Source organism: Euprymna scolopes, chromosome 15 (assembly GCF_053919585.1).
Source record: "Euprymna scolopes isolate OS-2025 chromosome 15, ASM5391958v1, whole genome shotgun sequence".
Lineage (NCBI taxonomy): Eukaryota > Metazoa > Mollusca > Cephalopoda > Sepiida > Sepiolidae > Euprymna > Euprymna scolopes.
In genome coordinates this window covers 81,137,540-81,161,734 of record NC_136496.1, presented here as the reverse complement: position 1 = coordinate 81,161,734, position 24,195 = coordinate 81,137,540, and the positions used below count along the sequence as shown (strand labels likewise).

Below are 24,195 nucleotides of genomic sequence, written 5' to 3'. Positions count from 1 at the left end.
AGCCCGCAAATAAATAAATAAATAAATTACGCATCTCAAAGGATTCCAATAAAAAATAATAATATATAACTAGCGGGAACTGTGTTAATTCTACAGTGGACTCTTGCATATGTAAGCGTAAATGAAGACACTATGATATTATTGTAGCTCTTTTGTTAAAACTGCAAAAGTATGTATCTAAACGAGCAGGGACGCCCGGCGTAGCCCGGTCGTAAAATATGCTAAGATATATTTTAATTTATGCAAATTTCGAATACATTATTTTTCTATCAATACTTATATATTATAAAGTAATTATTTTAAACATAAAAAAATATATATCCATATAACTTGGGTGCATCAGCTTGAATCGAAACCGAAACCAAAACTTATGAAGAAAAAATATATTTATATATAGTAGGGAAACGTAGTTTGCTTTAAGCGTTGCTGGTAAATAAAATATAAGTGTATTAGAAGGCTATAGCAATGTAGGTTACTGGTGTAGGAAGTGGTGTGGAAAATGAACAATAAACAATAGATAAACAGGTGAAAATCTTGTAGAATTATAGAATACCGTACGTCCAGTGGCGGACTGGCTAGTCAGGTATATGGGCAATGTTCGGTGAGCCGGTGGATACATGCACATTCAGTTGTGATATTAAAATGCTACATTCCATCCGTGGAGGAGCACCATCGCAATCACAACATTATAAGAGGAAAAACTCCTTACTTTTCTCTCTATATATTTAGTCCTACCACTGCTACCCGTTGTCATCGGGTACCATTCTGCAATTTTCTACTACAGTGAGATTACATCCTCGTAACTGGAATATTACATACATAGACATAACATACTCCTTCCGATTTCCGCATCAAAATTACTAACTTCTCCCCGCCAATGTTCCGACGTTTACGATTCGCTGAAACCGGACATTCTCACGAAATGGCAAGTCACTGAAATAATCAGCCCACAAGCGGTGTGGGTCGACGGCGTGCCCCGTCATGTTAAAGACATACGGTTATTAACGCAACCATCACTAGACGACATGAGCGAATCAGAGTCAGAATCTAGCGAGGCATCGCTCTGGATTGCAGCATCACCATCAGACAGTGACTCTGAGATTAGTAGCCTCCCAGAACAGACATAGATGCTCGACCCTCAGACCGCAGACGAAAGCACAAGTGAAGATGAGGCGTGTGTCGTCCCCCCTTAAAGAAGCACCCGGCAAAGACGATCAACACCCCCTTGCTATCTCTGTGATCATGAGATCAGGGGAAGTGTGGGGAAAATGGCTTACCGTACAAACGTCTTTGTGTCTGTCTGTCCTGTGAGTCGCACACGTCGAGAAAGAAAGAAAGAAAGAGTTCATCGTGGTGGCTGTGACGTTTTGTAGTGAACGAAGTCTTGCAAAATCACGTGCGCGTGCCTTATAAAAACAGGTCACTTGTGGGTGGGAAAGGGAGGAGAAATCATTTGACGTTTGAGAAGCGGCAAAATCAGTTGGAAGAATTTGTGTGAGCAGTGATTTTTGCCTGTTGATTGACTGCACAACTCTTATCCGCTCAACATTATTTCATCAAGCTTAAAACAACACCAACTAACTTTAACTACACAAAGTTTTAACAGTTCTTCAAGTTCAACATTGTACGCTGATTTGTCCACGAAACTTTTGAGAATTCTCACCGGCATCATCCATGGAAGAGCTTCACAAAAATTTGCAAAGATTTAATGAGGATGCAACGGCAGAATAACTACGCATAGAATTTCGAAACTTTGTGAAACAGTGGCCAACACTGAAGCAATCGGTGATGGATGTTTATCCAGCACAGACTTTACATCAATCGCGTCACTGATTTTAAAGACCATCAACAGAATTTCAGCTTAATATTCCAACGATAATGCGAAAGCTTAATTCGGTCTTTCAACAGTATCAAAAATACTGGGATCAATGAACCTCAACCAAAGTTAAAAACCTTCGACTGCCTCTTAAATCAGTCATACACTAAACTTCATCGTCAACAACGACCATCATAAATTAAATACAATTTTTGCCCCTAAAAACTTATCATCATTGATTTTATCTTTAAGTCAAACAACAAAAAGAATTTCAGCTTCATCTTTCAACGATATTCTTTGAAAGCTGAAATCGAATATGTATCAGCCTCAAATACTGAAAATATCTCAAAATATACAGCAGCCAAAAAATCATCGAAAACACAATTCTATTTGACTACTTTTTCGCTCAAACAGCGTACATAAAGCAATCAACATTATCATCGCTAACTATAACTAACAAAAGACGTCCTGCTGCTGTCTTTCTTTTCTCATTGAAGCAAACTATATTAATTCTAATATTTAAAAAAAAAAAAAAAAAAAAAAAACTCGCATATTTCCTTTTCGTCCATGACAAAAATATTTTGGGACGAAATCTAATTTTACCAATGCATTTAAATATTAACATAAAACCTTCTCATTCAATAACTTTATTTTTTGTCTGCTCCTTTCCCTCACACATTCAAATACCTCTTCTTCCAATTGATTTCAACACAAAACACATTTCATCTTTTACATCGAAATCTTGCATCTTTTCTTTTGAACATTAATATCTTTTCATTTTATTTTTTGCCAACATCAATAAAATTGGCTAATATATTAAAATCTCCTATTTTTGCCTTTTTATCTTTGCTCAACCAACGTAAATTTTACGATTTATTCATTTTACAGTAGCCACCAAAAATTCATTGCACTAAATATCAGACATTTGTCTTCAAGTCCAATGTAAACGAATTCTTTACGAACTGTCCTCTTAAGTCATCTAAATTACCAAATTTCCGCTTCTAACCATTACTACAATATTGTCCTATTTACTATTGTACACTTATTTACCTTTATCCTCGAGTGGCTTCCGGGGTTTGAAAAGTTGTGACTGCAATGTAAAAAAGAATGCTGACTTAACGACAGTTAAGTCAGGATGGGATGCTCCTAATTCCAATTCTAAGACTGAATTCGAGAGGGGACACTCGCAAAAGGCATACCGTCTGAAAATGTGATTGTAACAATGGAAATAAAGCAGTTATTTTTAATAACTCATTGTTTCTTTTATATTTTCTTTGTTGATTATGCGAAACAAGATACACTACTTTGTTTAACTGCGCGTTTATATCATCAAATACGTTTATAACCTTTCCAAATTATATTTCTAAGCAAAAGTTAAGAAATAGCAAATGAAAAGTCCGTTATATTCGCCAAATTGTCATATATAGGATATATCCTAGAACCTGTAAGACGAGTTGCTACTTTATGCCTATTTTAGTGAGATGGGCCGGGGCCGCTCTGTATATAATGCATGGACCGCTTTAAACCTCCAGTTCACCCCTGCGTAAGTCTATTTACTTTTCAAAATCACATATACCATCACATAGAAAATAAGTAAATGGGGACTTACTGTTTTGGACGAGGATGGTTGGTGTCTTTGATATTTCGGGATAACATCCCTTTGTCAAAAATAAATAAAGTGTGAAAACCGATGAATGTTTCAAAAGAGAGAAAACGCCATGGTAATGAAACAGGAAGTTGAGTTAAAACTACTAAGCAGAAAACAAAGTTTAATTAACAGTGATGGGTTTCTTTCAATGTTGCCAGCCCCTTTAAGTAATGCATTTTTATTTTTCTAAAATGCAAAAAAGGACAATAAAAAAAAATTAGGCACAAAGCCACTCAAAATTTGAGGAGGGGCGTCTATGGTCATCCTCGTCAGTGTACCTTGTGTTGGTCTATGCTAATCCTAGCTAGGTTTTCACCACAATACCTCAAACACACCAGGGGTCGTCGTACTTAAGACTCCCTGAATCAGATCGGGCTTTTTTTTTTCTTAATTAAATAAAATGTATATGTATACTATAAGTAAAAATAAACTTGTCGTTTCCAGCCCCTTTCATTTGTTTTTTTATTCTGTCGTTTCCAGCCCCTTTAATAAGTCGTTTCCAGCCTCTTTAATTTGTTTTTTTTTATTCTGCCAAAGAATTCACAAAACAAAAATAAATTACGTTGTGGCCGTTCTGTGCAATACCGCCAACGTCTACGGGGGACTCTGGTCGTTCCGAATCTTTTTTTTTTTAGGAGCCTCAAAAATATCTGGGATGTTGCTTTATAGTATTTAGATAGTTTTTTTGTTGTCAATTATTAGATGTTGCTATTTTGACTGTGCGAGAAGTTGGACTGCATGTTCTATGGTTTAGTGATTCTGTATTCACACATGAAAGACTTCTGTGTAAAGCTGATATAGCAGTTTTTACTGAAAGCGTAGTAAGTTTGGGGACTAGCAAATAAATAACAAAACGGTTTCACTTTTAGTTTTAATCGTTTCGTTTCGAAGTTACTTCAGAAGACGCTTCGCTTTCTGTTTTAGAAGACGTTAGATCTGAGTCTAATCAATATGAATTGTTCAGATTCTACAAAATTTGTGTCCCTGGTCATTATTTTGATTTTGAGTCTGATTGGCTTTGTTCTTCTCTTCGTTTTCAGGCCCGGTACAAAAGTGGTGAGTTGCTTATACGTTTATCGAGATTAATCAAAATGTTTAAAATTAAAACTACACTTTAAAGGCCATTTAGACGCTCTTTTTAAATCACGTAAAAAAAACAAAAAAAAACATTGGTACTTGTGCATTACTGTTTTCTGTTTTTTTTTTCTGGCATTTTTTGTTTTTGTTTTTGAAGAACTCGTTTGAAGGGGATACAATTCAAAAGGTCACTATCCGAAAATGTCATAAGTTTTGCGTAATTTTTGCTTAAAAACAAAACAAATACACTAAAATAATACAAAAACACAAAATTAATTAATTGAACAGTTATTGAATTAAAATAAAATTAATAAAAATTAGTTTTCTAAAATAAAAAAAAAAACACGCATTCCAATAATGTCTGTTCCAAATTATTTACAAATTTTAAGTCATAGATTTTCATATAATGACAACTTTCATTCATATAAGAGTTTCCTTTAACAATTTAGTGAAATAATTTTGTTGGCTTTAATTTTGAACTTCAGATTAAATAAATTTGTTTTGGGAAATTTTTATAAAGTTTTGATTAACAAGTAATCGATAATTGACAGATTGAAAAATATTGGCCATTTTTTAAACTGAATTTTTTTTTAAATATTTGAAACTCCCAAAATTAATTGTATGGACAAATTTGCATATTTTTTTCTTCTCTTTATGATTAATTGTATTTTTTTTTTATCTCGCTATGAAAATTGTTTTATTTATTTAAAAAAGTATTTATTTATTTTTAAATTGTTTTAAATGTTGTTGACCATTTTGATGTATAGTTAAGAAGAAAAGGTGCAAAAAAGACCCCCCCCAAAAAAAAAAAATAATTGTTACCAAACGCAAGAAGATAAATTTTTCTAATCTGTATAATTTTCACGTGTTTACTGATTATAAGATTCATTAACTATGCATTTGTTAGTGTCATTTTTACTTAGCCGATCCAGTGTGCTTTTCAAGATGGCTGACAATTTTGTCGGGACTTGCTCACAAATATTATTATTATTACTATCATCACCATTATTGTTATTATAAGAAGGACGACGACGACAACAACAACAACAACAACAACACCCTAATCTGATTGGCAAACACCTTTGAACTTAGGCTTACGGTTTTATTATTAGTCTTTTAATTTGTTTTACTATTTTAAAAGTTTGAAATTCGAGACCAAGTCCTGGAAATTTTATCGATCATCTTGAAAAACTTGATAGCTCGGCTATGTAAAAGTAACGCTTACCAATATATACCGAATGACTCTTATCACCAATAATCACACGTTTAAATTATATAGATAAATAGAAAAAAATTTTTCTTGCCTTTGGTGACAATTATTTGTTGACCATTTGCTTTTTTCACCACCAGCTCTTTTTCTTCTTGTTAACTATAATGCACAAGTTTCAAGCCCAACATAAAGGGGATCAGTTAATGGTAACACGTAAATGATGTTAGGCTCTCGTCAGCCATGTTGTTTCTGTCTGAGGAAAAAAAATTTTTCAGACCCGCATTTATTTTTTATATAATGATGTTCATTTCTATTTAACTATAGCTTATTCCTATCTCTTTATATTTTATTTTATTCTAATACTAGCGGGGGTACCCGGCGTTGCCCGAGTGTTTGTTTCCGGGACGGGGGGGGGGGAGTTTTAAAAAATGTTATGGTAGGTAAGTAGGAAGGATCAAACCCGGAGTCATGAGTAAAAGTAGGAAAATAAAGTGTGAAAAAAAAAACATCTACAACGTTAACAGTTCGGCCACCAAGAAAAGTCCATTCCAGTTGTTTAGGAAAAAAAAAAAAAAAACGACTACGGTAGGTCGGCGCGAACGTGAAAATATAATGTGAATTGTCCAGCACGCTAACCACTACGCCACAGAGCACTGCAGCTTAGTTTAGTGATTTTAAATAACTTCACATGAAAGAACTACGAAGCCAAACCGGTGTTCTCTTCTCAACTGTTCCTTGTGAACGATCCCCAAACGGTGTTAAGTGGTGGCAGGGGGAGGAGGAATTTATTAGAGAGAAAATATTTTACCACTTCCATTGATCTTAACCGATTTTGGCCGTGACTTCTCAGCAGAAAAAGTATAGAAATCTAAGATTATCGAGGAATTTGAGAAATAATAAGCCTATAACACACCTCAGATATTGTTCTGCCGTTTGTGCATATTATATTTGCATGAAATATCTTGATTTTTAATCCTATTAATGTCAAAATCAGACGGGAAAAAATGAGTTCATTTTATTTATATAGATAGAAGAATAGATAGAAGAAGAAGATAGAAGACAGAATAGAAGAAGAAGAGAAGAGAAGAGAAGAGAAGAGATGAAATGAAGTTTTAAATTTTTAAATTTTTTATTTAAGCATTTTAGTAAATATGTACTGTTCTGTTTTTTGCATTGTTTCCGGTCTGCCTTCTGTTAATTTTAGCTGGTGCAAGGGATATAATTAATTCATTTTATTAATTTACCTTCTTTCTTTGTTTTAGTTAAGGGGAGGTAATCCATGTTTCAGTTGAGCCAAGGGAGGTAATTAATCTATCTTATTTATTTTTTAACCTTTTTTATTGTAAATGGTTGAGGAGAGGTATGCAGGCAATTTAATTTCTAAGTCTTTTATATATGTGTATTGTATTCTTTTAGGTAGTCATAATTTTCTTCATTTTTATACTTAATTATTATACTTAATATTTATACTTACAATTGTCTAAATGTCCATTTTCACTTTACTAATTTATGCGTTAAGTTGACTGCCTCTAGAATACTCTTGAAGAAATTCCTTTAGGTGGGGGTCTTCGTTTGTTGTTCGGTCCTCCCAGTTTATTAGAAGCGCTTGACTCCTATGTAAACAGGCTTTAAGGGTCTCACTGCGTACGTTCGAACAGGTCCTTTGAGGGTCATTAATAGTCTGTATAATGTGGTATTTCTCCGCATCACAAAGGGGACACCGTTTTGAGGCTGGTGAGTATGCTGGTTTTCTCTCTATGATCTTCCATTTAATGCTGAATGGTGTTCCGTTGTCTTTTAGCTGCCGTACTCGGGAGGATAATGCTGTCTTTATCCTTGTTTTTGCCCTGAAGGAACTATTGTGCATGTAAAATCTCTGCTTAAATGTCCCTTTCATCATGCCTATGTATATTTCTGGTGTATCGTTAGCCTGATGTGTGAGTGTCGCTTCATATACGAGGGATTTCACCCTGCATTTTCCCTCTAATGGGCAATCTTCCCTGGATCTGCAAGAGCAGTCCGCAATTTCATTTTCATTGCGTTCCTTTGCGATGATCTTTTTATTGATGGAGTGGTGGAATAGCTTACCTTAATCGTGTTTCTGTTGAATAGTTTGTGCAGCTTATTTTGTGGAGGGAAATTTCTGTCTAGCAGTTTCAGGAATAGGTATCCCACTCGTGTTTTTGTGTTGAGGGAAGATGGGGGTGAGAACCAAATGATGTTCCGCCTCTGGTTGCGTCTGTCTTTTGTCAGCCGATGTTGGGGTATTTATTTGGTATTTAATGATTTCTGTGAATGTAATATGGAGCTGCTTGGTTGAAGATGCCGGCGTTTGATGACAGTGTGGAGATTTCTTTGTTGATATTGGCAACCATGTTTTTTAAAACTGAAGGGGGTGACAGGATCCTTTGTTTATGTACCTAAGTGTCTCATTGGGTTTGTGGAATGGTCTATGTGTCTTGTTGTTTAGATTTAGAGTTGTGTCTAGGAAGTCTATTTCGTGTAGGTTGGTGGTAATTGTTATTTTAAAACCTAGTTCATGAAATGTTTTGGTTAGATCTTTTCTAAGCTTATCTAGGCTAGTCTCGTTGTGGTCGCGTGAGAGACAAAGGCCATCGTCCCTATACAGGCCGAATGTATGATCTGGGAATTTTTTATTCAGAGTCTCTAGTAGGAATAGGCTCACTAAGTCAAATGGGTCTTCTGGGTTTGTTTGTTTTATTTACCCAGGTCTTCCCTTCATAGAATAAGAGAGTTTGCCCAGCATGCATGATGGTTTCTATTTCTATATTGCTAATTTTTTTGTATTTTGATGCAAAACTCAATGTTTTTTCTAGTGTGTCTTTTGTAATGGAGGGGTAAAAGTCTGTAATATCTAGCTGAATGAATTTGCGGTTATATTGTTAAATCATTTTAGCACTGACTGTGTGTTACCCCATAGGTTGAGGTTGGTTTTACTTTTTATATTTTTGACAATTTCTTTTATTATAGCTTTAATGGCTAATCCTATTTCGCCTTTAGCTGGATTTATAAGTCTGCAGGATGGATTGTTGGTAAAATTTTCCTTATGGTTTTTTAAAGTTACAAATGCTTTTCTCTTAGCTAGGCGGTTAGCTCTATATTCTATGCCTAATTTCGTAGCTACTTCTGTGGCTTCTATGTTAATAGATCCATCTGTTTCTTTTTTTTTTTTTTTGCTACTTGGTATTTATCGTTAATAGAGTTTAAAGTCAGTTGTATTTTCTTTGCTTTATCCATTTTATATAAATTCTTGAGAATTCGGAGAATACTATTGTGTCATTATTCCTTTTCAATCTCTTTATATCGTTGGCTAAAGACCTCTGGAATTTGTTTGGCTTGTATTTGAACTCTAATGCTGGAATAATGTCTAATAAATCCTTTTCAAATTTATCTAATTCGTCTATTTTTTCCTGGGTATTTAATTGATTTCAACCCAAAGAATTTTTTTCTGTCTTCCCCTGGTTGCTCACCTCATTTAAGATTTTCCATCTCATTCTCTTGATGACCTCTTCGATTTTTGTTAGGACGACCCTCGTGTATAGCTGGTTACTGGGAGTTGGTATGTTCTTATCGGAGTACTCCAAGATGTATTTTTCCAATTTTTTTCCTTCCCTTGCTAAGGTGTGTGAGCGAGAGATTCTTCTGTGATATGGGTTTCCTTCTCTAGAGTGCTCAACCACCGGGCTCTCAGTGTTCAACTGCCACTCCTAGCGGGGCTATGTATTTGTTTACTGTTTTTTTTTGGGGGGGGGGAAGAATTCCAACAAAATGCTCGATTACAAAGAAAAACTTTTTCGATATAAGAGCTTAATATTTATTTATTTAATTGTACAGAAGTTCAGAAAAAAACATTGGTACCGTCGGTTTCAAGCCCAACATAAAGGGGGCCAGTTAATGGTAAAACGTAAATGATGTTAGGCTCTCGTCAGCCATGTCGTTTCTGTCTGAGGAAAGGATATATATAATAGACAAATGAAAAAAGTCTATATTCCAATTTTTCAACTGCTTCGTAGTGCACAATCAGTCATGTAATTATTATGCCAATCAATGAAACTATTTATTTAACTCATCAGAAGAAAAAGCAACTATCAATCCACCAAAAGAAAATAAAATACATTTGAGCATGATTAAAAATTCAAAAAATTTGAAGAGAAGTTGCAAGTACCTTTAATTTATATTTTACTAGCAGGACCCATTAACCGGCGTTGCCTGGTGGAAGCCTTTCCCTCGCAACAGAAGGAAACTACGGTTTTTGAAAAAAAGTAAATAAGGAAATGCGTAAAGCCTTATGCAATAATAAAATTATGAAAAATTGCCAATTAGAATAAGAATAGAAAATAGAACCAGATTTTTTTTAGAATTGAGGGATTCTCACTGTATATAAACTGTTTAGATTGATGGACTCCCCCCCATGTTAAGAACGGCTTTCGGGATAGATACCGAGAGTGGTAGATAAATAAATCCCCCAAATTTAACCGTGTAAATCGTAAACAGCATACCCACTCGCAAATATGGTTGGTGAGAGTAGGAGAGGAGTGGATTTCTTTTTTATCGCTGGTAGGTATGGTTAAATGTCAATATCGGAATAACCTGGTCAAATCGCCGCTAAAAAGTCGTCCGCGTCCATAGAACTTTAACATCGAATTGGAAACTCGAAAACAAAATGAAGCGGACTTTATTTTTATTATTACCAGAAAATATGCATTTTCGCTGTTAATATTTTAGTAATAACTAATTCGTTATTTTTAGTAATAACTAATTCGTTATCTTTCTTACTATAATGAAACAGTATTATTAATTCTTTTAGTTTTTCCATGCGTACCTGAAAAAATTCACTGAAAATAAAAGAAATAAATAACACGGCGTTATTGGTCAAATAACATGACAAATAAGTAATAAACAAAAATTATACGATCTTGGCACTGAGGCCAATGAATAAAAAGCTCCCAAGACAATAAACAAGAATTATACGATCTTGGCACTGAGGCCAATGAATAAAAAGCTCCCAAGACAATAAACAAGAATTATACGATCTTGGCACTGAGGCCAATGAATAAAAAGCTCCCAAGACAATAAACAAGAATTATACGATCTTGGCACTGAGGCCAATGAATAAAAAGCTCCCAAGACAATAAACAAGAATTATACGATCTTGGAACTGAGGCCAATGAATAAAAAGCTCCCAAGACAATAAACAAGAATTATACGATCTTGGCACTGAGGCCAATGAATAAAAAGCTCCCAAGACAATAAACAAGAATTATACGATCTTGGCACTGAGGCCAATGAATAAAAAGCTCCCAAGACAATAAACAAGAATTATACGATCTTGGCACTGAGGCCAATGAATAAAAAGCTCCCAAGACAATAAACAAGAATTATACGATCTTGGCACTGAGGCCAATGAATAAAAAGCTCCCAAGACAATAAACAAGAATTATACGATCTTGGCACTGAGGCCAATGAATAAAAAGCTCCCAAGACAATAAACAAGAATTATACGATCTTGGCACTGAGGCCAATGAATAAAAAGCTCCCAAGACAATAAACAAGAATTATACAATCTTGGCACTGGGGCCAATGAATAAAAAGCTCCCAAGACATTCAATGTTCTAAATAAATGAAAATTCTGAGACAATATGTGTGAAAATATTTGTGAAAATATTTGAAAATATTTGAAAATATTTGAAAATATGTGAAAATATTTGTGAAAATATTTGAGAAAATTCAAGACAATAAACAAGAATTATACGATCTTGGCACTGAGGCCAATGAATAAAAAGCTCCCAAGACAATAAACAAGAATTATACGATCTTGGCACTGAGGCCAATGAATAAAAAGCTCCCAAGACAATAAACAAGAATTATACGATCTTGGCACTGGGGCCAATGAATAAAAAGCTCCCAAGACAATAAACAAGAATTATACGATCTTGGCACTGAGGCCAATGAATAAAAAGCTCCCAAGACAATAAACAAGAATTATACAATCTTGGCACTGGGGCCAATGAATAAAAAGCTCCCAAGACAATAAACAAGAATTATACGATCTTGGCACTGGGGCCAATGAATAAAAAGCTCCCAAGACAATAAACAAGAATTATACGATCTTGGCACTGGGGCCAATGAATAAAAAGCTCCCAAGACAATAAACAAGAATTATACGATCTTGGCACTGAGGCCAATGAATAAAAAGCTCCCAAGACAATAAACAAGAATTATACAATCTTGGCACTGGGGCCAATGAATAAAAAGCTCCCAAGACAATAAACAAGAATTATACGATCTTGGCACTGGGGCCAATGAATAAAAAGCTCCCAAGACAATAAACAAGAATTATACGATCTTGGCACTGGGGCCAATGAATAAAAAGCTCCCAAGACAATAAACAAGAATTATACGATCTTGGCACTGGGGCCAATGAATAAAAAGCTCCCAAGACAATAAACAAGAATTATACGATCTTGGCACTGAGGCCAATGAATAAAAAGCTCCCAAGACAATAAACAAGAATTATACAATCTTGGCACTGGGGCCAATGAATAAAAAGCTCCCAAGACAATAAACAAGAATTATACGATCTTGGCACTGGGGCCAATGAATAAAAAGCTCCCAAGACAATAAACAAGAATTATACGATCTTGGCACTGGGGCCAATGAATAAAAAGCTCCCAAGACAATAAACAAGAATTATACGATCTTGGCACTGGGGCCAATGAATAAAAAGCTCCCAAGACAATAAACAAGAATTATACGATCTTGGCACTGGGGCCAATGAATAAAAAGCTCCCAAGACAATAAACAAGAATTATACAATCTTGGCACTGGGGCCAATGAATAAAAAGCTCCCAAGACAATAAACAAGAATTATACGATCTTGGCACTGAGGCCAATGAATAAAAAGCTCCCAAGACAATAAACAAGAATTATACAATCTTGGCACTGGGGCCAATGAATAAAAAGCTCCCAAGACAATAAACAAGAATTATACGATCTTGGCACTGAGGCCAATGAATAAAAAGCTCCCAAGACAATAAACAAGAATTATACAATCTTGGCACTGGGGCCAATGAATAAAAAGCTCCCAAGACAATAAACAAGAATTATACGATCTTGGCACTGGGGCCAATGAATAAAAAGCTCCCAAGACAATAAACAAGAATTATACGATCTTGGCACTGGGGCCAATGAATAAAAAGCTCCCAAGACAATAAACAAGAATTATACGATCTTGGCACTGGGGCCAATGAATAAAAAGCTCCCAAGACAATAAACAAGAATTATACGATCTTGGCACTGGGGCCAATGAATAAAAAGCTCCCAAGACAATAAACAAGAATTATACGATCTTGGCACTGGGGCCAATGAATAAAAAGCTCCCAAGACAATAAACAAGAATTATACGATCTTGGCACTGAGGCCAATGAATAAAAAGCTCCCAAGACAATAAACAAGAATTATACGATCTTGGCACTGGGGCCAATGAATAAAAAGCTCCCAAGACAATAAACAAGAATTATACGATCTTGGCACTGGGGCCAATGAATAAAAAGCTCCCAAGACAATAAACAAGAATTATACGATCTTGGCACTGGGGCCAATGAATAAAAAGCTCCCAAGACAATAAACAAGAATTATACGATCTTGGCACTGGGGCCAATGAATAAAAAGCTCCCAAGACAATAAACAAGAATTATACGATCTTGGCACTGAGGCCAATGAATAAAAAGCTCCCAAGACAATAAACAAGAATTATACAATCTTGGCACTGGGGCCAATGAATAAAAAGCTCCCAAGACAATAAACAAGAATTATACGATCTTGGCACTGGGGCCAATGAATAAAAAGCTCCCAAGACAATAAACAAGAATTATACGATCTTGGCACTGGGGCCAATGAATAAAAAGCTCCCAAGACAATAAACAAGAATTATACGATCTTGGCACTGAGGCCAATGAATAAAAAGCTCCCAAGACAATAAACAAGAATTATACAATCTTGGCACTGGGGCCAATGAATAAAAAGCTCCCAAGACAATAAACAAGAATTATACGATCTTGGCACTGAGGCCAATGAATAAAAAGCTCCCAAGACAATAAACAAGAATTATACGATCTTGGCACTGGGGCCAATGAATAAAAAGCTCCCAAGACAATAAACAAGAATTATACGATCTTGGCACTGAGGCCAATGAATAAAAAGCTCCCAAGACAATAAACAAGAATTATACGATCTTGGCACTGGGGCCAATGAATAAAAAGCTCCCAAGACAATAAACAAGAATTATACGATCTTGGCACTGAGGCCAATGAATAAAAAGCTCCCAAGACAATAAACAAGAATTATACAATCTTGGCACTGGGGCCAATGAATAAAAAGCTCCCAAGACATTCAATGTTCTAAATAAATGAAAATTCTGAGACAATATGTGTGAAAATATTTGTGAAAATATTTGAAAATATTTGAAAATATTTGAAAATATTTGAAAATATTTGAAAATATTTGAAAATATTTGAAAATATTTGAAAATATTTGAAAATATTTGAAAATATGTGAAAATATTTGAAAATATTTGAAAATATTTGAAAATATTTGAAAATATTTGAAAATATTTGAAAATATTTGAAAATATTTGAAAATATTTGAAAATATTTGTGAAAATATTTGAAAATATTTGAAAATATTTGAAAATATTTGAAAATATTTGAAAATATTTGAAAATATTTGAAAATATGTGAAAATATTTGTGAAAATATTTGAAAATATTTGTGAAAATATTTGAGAAAATTCAAGACAATAAACAAGAATTATACGATCTTGGCACTGAGGCCAATGAATAAAAAGCTCCCAAGACAATAAACAAGAATTATACGATCTTGGCACTGAGGCCAATGAATAAAAAGCTCCCAAGACAATAAACAAGAATTATACGATCTTGGCACTGAGGCCAATGAATAAAAAGCTCCCAAGACAATAAACAAGAATTATACAATCTTGGCACTGGGGCCAATGAATAAAAAGCTCCCAAGACATTCAATGTTCTAAATAAATGAAAATTCTGAGACAATATGTGTGAAAATATTTGTGAAAATATTTGAAAATATTTGAAAATATTTGAAAATATTTGAAAATATTTGTGAAAATATTTGAAAATATTTGAAAATATTTGAAAATATTTGAAAATATTTGAAAATATTTGAAAATATGTGAAAATGTTTGAAAATATGTGAAAATATTTGTGAAAATATTTGAAAATATTTGTGAAAATATTTGAGAAAATTCAAGACAATAAACAAGAATTATACGATCTTGGCACTGAGGCCAATGAATAAAAAGCTCCCAAGACAATAAACAAGAATTATACGATCTTGGCACTGAGGCCAATGAATAAAAAGCTCCCAAGACAATAAACAAGAATTATACGATCTTGGCACTGAGGCCAATGAATAAAAAGCTCCCAAGACAATAAACAAGAATTATACGATCTTGGCACTGAGGCCAATGAATAAAAAGCTCCCAAGACAATAAACAAGAATTATACGATCTTGGCACTGAGGCCAATGAATAAAAAGCTCCCAAGACAATAAACAAGAATTATACGATCTTGGCACTGGGGCCAATGAATAAAAAGCTCCCAAGACAATAAACAAGAATTATACGATCTTGGCACTGAGGCCAATGAATAAAAAGCTCCCAAGACAATAAACAAGAATTATACAATCTTGGCACTGGGGCCAATGAATAAAAAGCTCCCAAGACAATAAACAAGAATTATACGATCTTGGCACTGGGGCCAATGAATAAAAAGCTCCCAAGACAATAAACAAGAATTATACGATCTTGGCACTGGGGCCAATGAATAAAAAGCTCCCAAGACAATAAACAAGAATTATACGATCTTGGCACTGAGGCCAATGAATAAAAAGCTCCCAAGACAATAAACAAGAATTATACAATCTTGGCACTGGGGCCAATGAATAAAAAGCTCCCAAGACAATAAACAAGAATTATACGATCTTGGCACTGAGGCCAATGAATAAAAAGCTCCCAAGACAATAAACAAGAATTATACGATCTTGGCACTGGGGCCAATGAATAAAAAGCTCCCAAGACAATAAACAAGAATTATACGATCTTGGCACTGAGGCCAATGAATAAAAAGCTCCCAAGACAATAAACAAGAATTATACGATCTTGGCACTGGGGCCAATGAATAAAAAGCTCCCAAGACAATAAACAAGAATTATACGATCTTGGCACTGAGGCCAATGAATAAAAAGCTCCCAAGACAATAAACAAGAATTATACAATCTTGGCACTGGGGCCAATGAATAAAAAGCTCCCAAGACATTCAATGTTCTAAATAAATGAAAATTCTGAGACAATATGTGTGAAAATATTTGTGAAAATATTTGAAAATATTTGAAAATATTTGAAAATATGTGAAAATATTTGTGAAAATATTTGAAAATATTTGTGAAAATATTTGAGAAAATTCAAGACAATAAACAAGAATTATACGATCTTGGCACTGAGGCCAATGAATAAAAAGCTCCCAAGACAATAAACAAGAATTATACGATCTTGGCACTGGGGCCAATGAATAAAAAGCTCCCAAGACAATAAACAAGAATTATACGATCTTGGCACTGAGGCCAATGAATAAAAAGCTCCCAAGACAATAAACAAGAATTATACGATCTTGGCACTGAGGCCAATGAATAAAAAGCTCCCAAGACAATAAACAAGAATTATACGATCTTGGCACTGAGGCCAATGAATAAAAAGCTCCCAAGACAATAAACAAGAATTATACAATCTTGGCACTGAGGCCAATGAATAAAAAGCTCCCAAGACAATAAACAAGAATTATACAATCTTGGCACTGGGGCCAATGAATAAAAAGCTCCCAAGACAATAAACAAGAATTATACGATCTTGGCACTGAGGCCAATGAATAAAAAGCTCCCAAGACAATAAACAAGAATTATACGATCTTGGCACTGAGGCCAATGAATAAAAAGCTCCCAAGACAATAAACAAGAATTATACGATCTTGGCACTGAGGCCAATGAATAAAAAGCTCCCAAGACAATAAACAAGAATTATACGATCTTGGCACTGAGGCCAATGAATAAAAAGCTCCCAAGACAATAAACAAGAATTATACGATCTTGGCACTGAGGCCAATGAATAAAAAGCTCCCAAGACAATAAACAAGAATTATACAATCTTGGCACTGGGGCCAATGAATAAAAAGCTCCCAAGACATTCAATGTTCTAAATAAATGAAAATTCTGAGACAATATGTGTGAAAATATTTGTGAAAATATTTGAAAATATTTGAAAATATTTGAAAATATTTGAAAATATGTGAAAATATTTGTGAAAATATTTGAAAATATGTGAAAATATTTGTGAAAATATTTGAAAATATTTGTGAAAATATTTGAGAAAATTCAAGACAATAAACAAGAATTATACGATCTTGGCACTGAGGCCAATGAATAAAAAGCTCCCAAGACAATAAACAAGAATTATACGATCTTGGCACTGAGGCCAATGAATAAAAAGCTCCCAAGACAATAAACAAGAATTATACGATCTTGGCACTGAGGCCAATGAATAAAAAGCTCCCAAGACAATAAACAAGAATTATACGATCTTGGCACTGAGGCCAATGAATAAAAAGCTCCCAAGACAATAAACAAGAATTATACGATCTTGGCACTGAGGCCAATGAATAAAAAGCTCCCAAGACAATAAACAAGAATTATACGATCTTGGCACTGAGGCCAATGAATAAAAAGCTCCCAAGACAATAAACAAGAATTATACGATCTTGGCACTGGGGCCAATGAATAAAAAGCTCCCAAGACAATAAACAAGAATTATACGATCTTGGCACTGAGGCCAATGAATAAAAAGCTCCCAAGACAATAAACAAGAATTATACAATCTTGGCACTGGGGCCAATGAATAAAAAGCTCCCAAGACAATAAACAAGAATTATACGATCTTGGCACTGGGGCCAATGAATAAAAAGCTCCCAAGACAATAAACAAGAATTATACGATCTTGGCACTGGGGCCAATGAATAAAAAGCTCCCAAGACAATAAACAAGAATTATACGATCTTGGCACTGAGGCCAATGAATAAAAAGCTCCCAAGACAATAAACAAGAATTATACAATCTTGGCACTGGGGCCAATGAATAAAAAGCTCCCAAGACAATAAATAAGAATTATACGATCTTGGCACTGAGGCCAATGAATAAAAAGCTCCCAAGACAATAAACAAGAATTATACGATCTTGGCACTGGGGCCAATGAATAAAAAGCTCCCAAGACAATAAACAAGAATTATACGATCTTGGCACTGAGGCCAATGAATAAAAAGCTCCCAAGACAATAAACAAGAATTATACGATCTTGGCACTGGGGCCAATGAATAAAAAGCTCCCAAGACAATAAACAAGAATTATACGATCTTGGCACTGAGGCCAATGAATAAAAAGCTCCCAAGACAATAAACAAGAATTATACAATCTTGGCACTGGGGCCAATGAATAAAAAGCTCCCAAGACAATAAACAAGAATTATACGATCTTGGCACTGGGGCCAATGAATAAAAAGCTCCCAAGACAATAAACAAGAATTATACGATCTTGGCACTGGGGCCAATGAATAAAAAGCTCCCAAGACAATAAACAAGAATTATACGATCTTGGCACTGGGGCCAATGAATAAAAAGCTCCCAAGACAATAAACAAGAATTATACGATCTTGGCACTGAGGCCAATGAATAAAAAGCTCCCAAGACAATAAACAAGAATTATACGATCTTGGCACTGAGGCCAATGAATAAAAAGCTCCCAAGACAATAAACAAGAATTATACGATCTTGGCACTGAGGCCAATGAATAAAAAGCTCCCAAGACAATAAACAAGAATTATACGATCTTGGCACTGAGGCCAATGAATAAAAAGCTCCCAAGACAATAAACAAGAATTATACGATCTTGGCACTGAGGCCAATGAATAAAAAGCTCCCAAGACAATAAACAAGAATTATACAATCTTGGCACTGGGGCCAATGAATAAAAAGCTCCCAAGACATTCAATGTTCTAAATAAATGAAAATTCTGAGACAATATTTGTGAAAATATTTGTGAAAATATTTGAAAATATTTGAAAATATTTGAAAATATTTGAAAATATTTGAAAATATGTGAAAATATTTGAAAATATGTGAAAATATTTGAAAATATTTGAAAATATTTGTGAAAATATTTGAAAATATTTGAAAATATGTGAAAATATTTGAAAATATTTGAAAATATTTGAAAATATGTGAAAATATGTGAAAATATTTGAAAATATTTGAAAATATGTGAAAATATTTGAAAATATTTGAAAATATTTGAAAATATGTGAAAATATTTGAAAATATGTGAAAATATTTGAAAATATTTGAAAATATTTGAAAATATTTGAAAATATTTGAAAATATTTGAAAATATGTGAAAATATTTGAAAATATGTGAAAATATTTGAAAATATTTGAAAATATGTGAAAATATTTGAAAATATTTGAAAATATTTGAAAATATGTGAAAATATTTGAAAATATTTGAAAATATTTGAAAATATGTGAAAATATTTGTGAAAATATTTGAAAATATTTGAAAATATGTGAAAATATTTGAAAATATTTGAAAATATTTGAAAATATGTGAAAATATGTGAAAATATTTGAAAATATTTGAAAATATGTGAAAATATTTGAAAATATTTGAAAATATTTGAAAATATGTGAAAATATTTGAAAATATGTGAAAATATTTGAAAATATTTGAAAATATTTGAAAATATTTGAAAATATTTGAAAATATTTGAAAATATGTGAAAATATTTGAAAATATGTGAAAATATTTGAAAATATTTGAAAATATTTGAAAATATTTGAAAATATTTGAAAATATGTGAAAATATTTGAAAATATGTGAAAATATGTGAAAATATTTGAAAATATTTGAAAATATTTGAAAATATTTGAAAATATTTGAAAATATGTGAAAATATGTGAAAATATTTGAAAATATTTGAAAATATTTGAAAATATTTGAAAATATTTGAAAATATTTGAAAATATTTGAAAATATGTGAAAATATTTGAAAATATTTGAAAATATTTGAAAATATGTGAAAATATTTGAAAATATTTGAAAATATGTGAAAATATTTGTGAAAATATTTGAAAATATTTGAAAATATTTGAAAATATGTGAAAATATTTGTGAAAATATTTGAAAATATTTGAAAATATTTGAAAATATGTGAAAATATTTGAAAATATTTGAAAATATTTGAAAATATTTGAAAATATTTGAAAATATGTGAAAATATTTGAAAATATGTGAAAATATTTGAAAATATTTGAAAATATTTGAAAATATTTGAAAATATTTGAAAATATTTGAAAATATGTGAAAATATTTGAAAATATTTGAAAATATTTGAAAATATGTGAAAATATTTGAAAATATTTGAAAATATGTGAAAATATTTGTGAAAATATTGTAAAATATTTGAAAATATTTGAAAATATGTGAAAATATTTGAAAATATTTGAAAATATGTGAAAATATTTGAAAATATTTGAAAATATTTGTGAAAATATTTGAAAATATTTGAAAATATTTGAAAATATGTGAAAATATTTGAAAATATTTGAAAATATTTGAAAATATGTGAAAATATTTGAAAATATTTGAAAATATGTGAAAATATTTGAAAATATTTGAAAATATGTGAAAATATTTGTGAAAATATTTGAAAATATTTGAAAATATTTGAAAATATGTGAAAATATTTGAAAATATTTGAAAATATGTGAAAATATTTGAAAATATTTGAAAATATTTGTGAAAATATTTGAAAATATTTGAAAATATTTGAAAATATGTGAAAATATTTGAAAATATTTGAAAATATTTGAAAATATGTGAAAATATTTGAAAATATTTGAAAATATGTGAAAATATTTGAAAATATTTGAAAATATGTGAAAATATTTGTGAAAATATTTGAAAATATTTGAAAATATTTGAAAATATGTGAAAATATTTGAAAATATTTGAAAATATGTGAAAATATTTGAAAATATTTGAAAATATTTGTGAAAATATTTGAAAATATTTGAAAATATTTGAAAATATGTGAAAATATTTGAAAATATTTGAAAATATTTGAAAATATGTGAAAATATTTGAAAATATTTGAAAATATGTGAAAATATTTGTGAAAATATTTGAAAATATTTGAAAATATGTGAAAATATTTGAAAATATGTGAAAATATTTGTGAAAATATTTGAAAATATTTGAAAATATTTGAAAATATGTGAAAATATTTGAAAATATTTGAAAATATTTGAAAATATTTGAAAATATTTGAAAATATGTGAAAATATTTGAAAATATGTGAAAATATTTGAAAATATTTGAAAATATTTGAAAATATTTGAAAATATTTGAAAATATTTGAAAATATGTGAAAATATTTGAAAATATGTGAAAATATTTGAAAATATTTGAAAATATTTGAAAATATTTGAAAATATTTGAAAATATTTGAAAATATGTGAAAATATTTGAAAATATGTGAAAATATTTGAAAATATTTGAAAATATTTGAAAATATTTGAAAATATGTGAAAATATTTGAAAATATTTGAAAATATTTGAAAATATTTGAAAATATTTGAAAATATTTGAAAATATGTGAAAATATTTGAAAATATTTGAAAATATGTGAAAATATTTGAAAATATTTGAAAATATTTGAAAATATGTGAAAATATTTGAAAATATTTGAAAATATTTGAAAATATTTGAAAATATGTGAAAATATTTGAAAATATTTGAAAATATTTGAAAATATTTGAAAATATTTGAAAATATGTGAAAATATTTGAAAATATTTGAAAATATTTGAAAATATGTGAAAATATTTGTGAAAATATTTGAGAAAATTCAAGACAATAAACAAGAATTATACGATCTTGGCACTGAGGCCAATGAATAAAAAGCTCCCAAGACAATAAACAAGAATTATACGATCTTGGCACTGAGGCCAATGAATAAAAAGCTCCCAAGACAATAAACAAGAATTATACGATCTTGGCACTGAGGCCAATGAATAAAAAGCTCCCAAGACAATAAACAAGAATTATACGATCTTGGCACTGAGGCCAATGAATAAAAAGCTCCCAAGACAATAAACAAGAATTATACAATCTTGGCACTGGGGCCAATGAATAAAAAGCTCCCAAGACAATAAACAAGAATTATACGATCTTGGCACTGAGGCCAATGAATAAAAAGCTCCCAAGACAATAAACAAGAATTATACAATCTTGGCACTGGGGCCAATGAATAAAAAGCTCCCAAGACAATAAACAAGAATTATACGATCTTGGCACTGGGGCCAATGAATAAAAAGCTCCCAAGACAATAAACAAGAATTATACGATCTTGGCACTGGGGCCAATGAATAAAAAGCTCCCAAGACAATAAACAAGAATTATACGATCTTGGCACTGAGGCCAATGAATAAAAAGCTCCCAAGACAATAAACAAGAATTATACGATCTTGGCACTGAGGCCAATGAATAAAAAGCTCCCAAGACAATAAACAAGAATTATACGATCTTGGCACTGGGGCCAATGAATAAAAAGCTCCCAAGACAATAAACAAGAATTATACGATCTTGGCACTGAGGCCAATGAATAAAAAGCTCCCAAGACAATAAACAAGAATTATACAATCTTGGCACTGGGGCCAATGAATAAAAAGCTCCCAAGACATTCAATGTTCTAAATAAATGAAAATTCTCTAAGAATTTTAAAGCTATGACTTTTTATTCGACATTTACCTATTTCGTTTATTCTTTGTAAACAAAGCAATTATAATCGTTTGTTAATAGTTACTTCGTGACTCCTCCAAAGCACTGTCGACTAAGAAAGTCCTGGCTTTAAAATTCTTAGCAAATTCTCTTAATAAAAATAATGGTCCTTGCATTATTATTTTTTTAATATTTTTTTTTTTTCGAGTTTCCGATTAGATGTTTAATCATGATGGATGTGAACAATTTTTTTTAGCAGGGATTTGGCCACGGTAATCCGATATCGGCAATCACTCGAACATGTTTACATTTGTAAACCATAGGTACGGGAAAATGAATACCGATGCTCAAAATGTATAAACATTTTGACCCCTCCCTTTACTTATAAATTCACCAAAAATAAGGAAATTAACCAATTTTAATGAAATTTTCAGTATTCATCAAATAATGATCGTGGAATATAATGAACTAATTATTTTTATTTAAATCTTATGGGGAAATATATTATTTTGTTTAAAACGTACTTTTATTAAAGCTATGGTTTCCTGCAGTAAAAAAAATGCAACAATTTGTTTTTGCTTTTTTTATGAAAATAAAGCATCGTAAATTATAACAATTTTTAAAAGATTATATTTTTAAAAAATTATATAATTTTTACAGCAACATTACGAAAAATAGCCTCTAAAGTCTGTATTAATGAATTCGATATAGCTCGAAGTAAAATGAATTTCTCGAACTACCAATATTATCATTGAATTAAGCCATTGCTTATTTAATATTTTCACACAAAAAAAAAATTATAATAGCAAAAATATTTCTACTTTTTTTTAATTACAGATTTCTGTATGCAAGATTTTAATAATTTCCTTGCTCGCAAGAATGTGAAACTCTTGGCGTAACATAATTTTTATATAATCTCGAACAATAATTAAAAAAAAATAATTTAAAAACAGGAAGATAAAAGATAATTAAATTAAAAAATGATAAAAATTGATACAAACGTTCAGAATAGGAATGTACGGATGCACGGCTGGCGAAAAAAAAAAGAAATCTGACACCCCTACCTTCTTTTACTATCATGACTTCATTTTTGAAACAGCGTTGCGATTGGCTGAAATTTTGGGCTTCCGTATAATCGTGTGTACAAACCTTTATCAGTTGCGTTTTGGCGTACGGCATAATTACTTGCTTTTTGAGGGCTAAATAAGCTGTATTTTGTATAAACAAGGTGGTTTTTTTTTATTATTTAATTCAATATCCTAGGTCTTCACTTTACTAATTTTCATTGAAATAGACCCAGAAAAATAATATTTATCTTTTAAAGGATTTTTATAATGAATTTATTTAACTTCAAAATTTAGTTAAATTGGCTAGCTTGTCGTGAAAACATTTTTCATAACTTTTTTTTTCACGTGTACAATCCCCCCCCCCCTTTCGAATCTTTCAAATACAATCACAAAGTAGTCGGAAACCTACAGAAAATTATGATAAATCGGCTTTCAAAACTAGGTCCC

At 31.7% G+C, this 24,195-nt stretch overlaps 1 protein-coding gene across 1 annotated transcript in view; it reads left to right on the top strand.

The window, feature by feature from the left end:
* Window positions 1–4,231: 4,231 nt before the first annotated feature.
* LOC145293941 (uncharacterized) overlaps window positions 4,232–24,195 on the top strand; it is a 45,286-nt gene continuing 25,322 nt past the window's right edge. Inside the window, exon 1 of the mRNA XM_080140801.1 lies at window positions 4,232–4,520. Coding sequence (XP_079996927.1) covers window positions 4,416–4,520 — 105 coding nt within the window. The 5' untranslated portion in view covers window positions 4,232–4,415. The remainder of the gene's footprint in view (window positions 4,521–24,195) is intronic.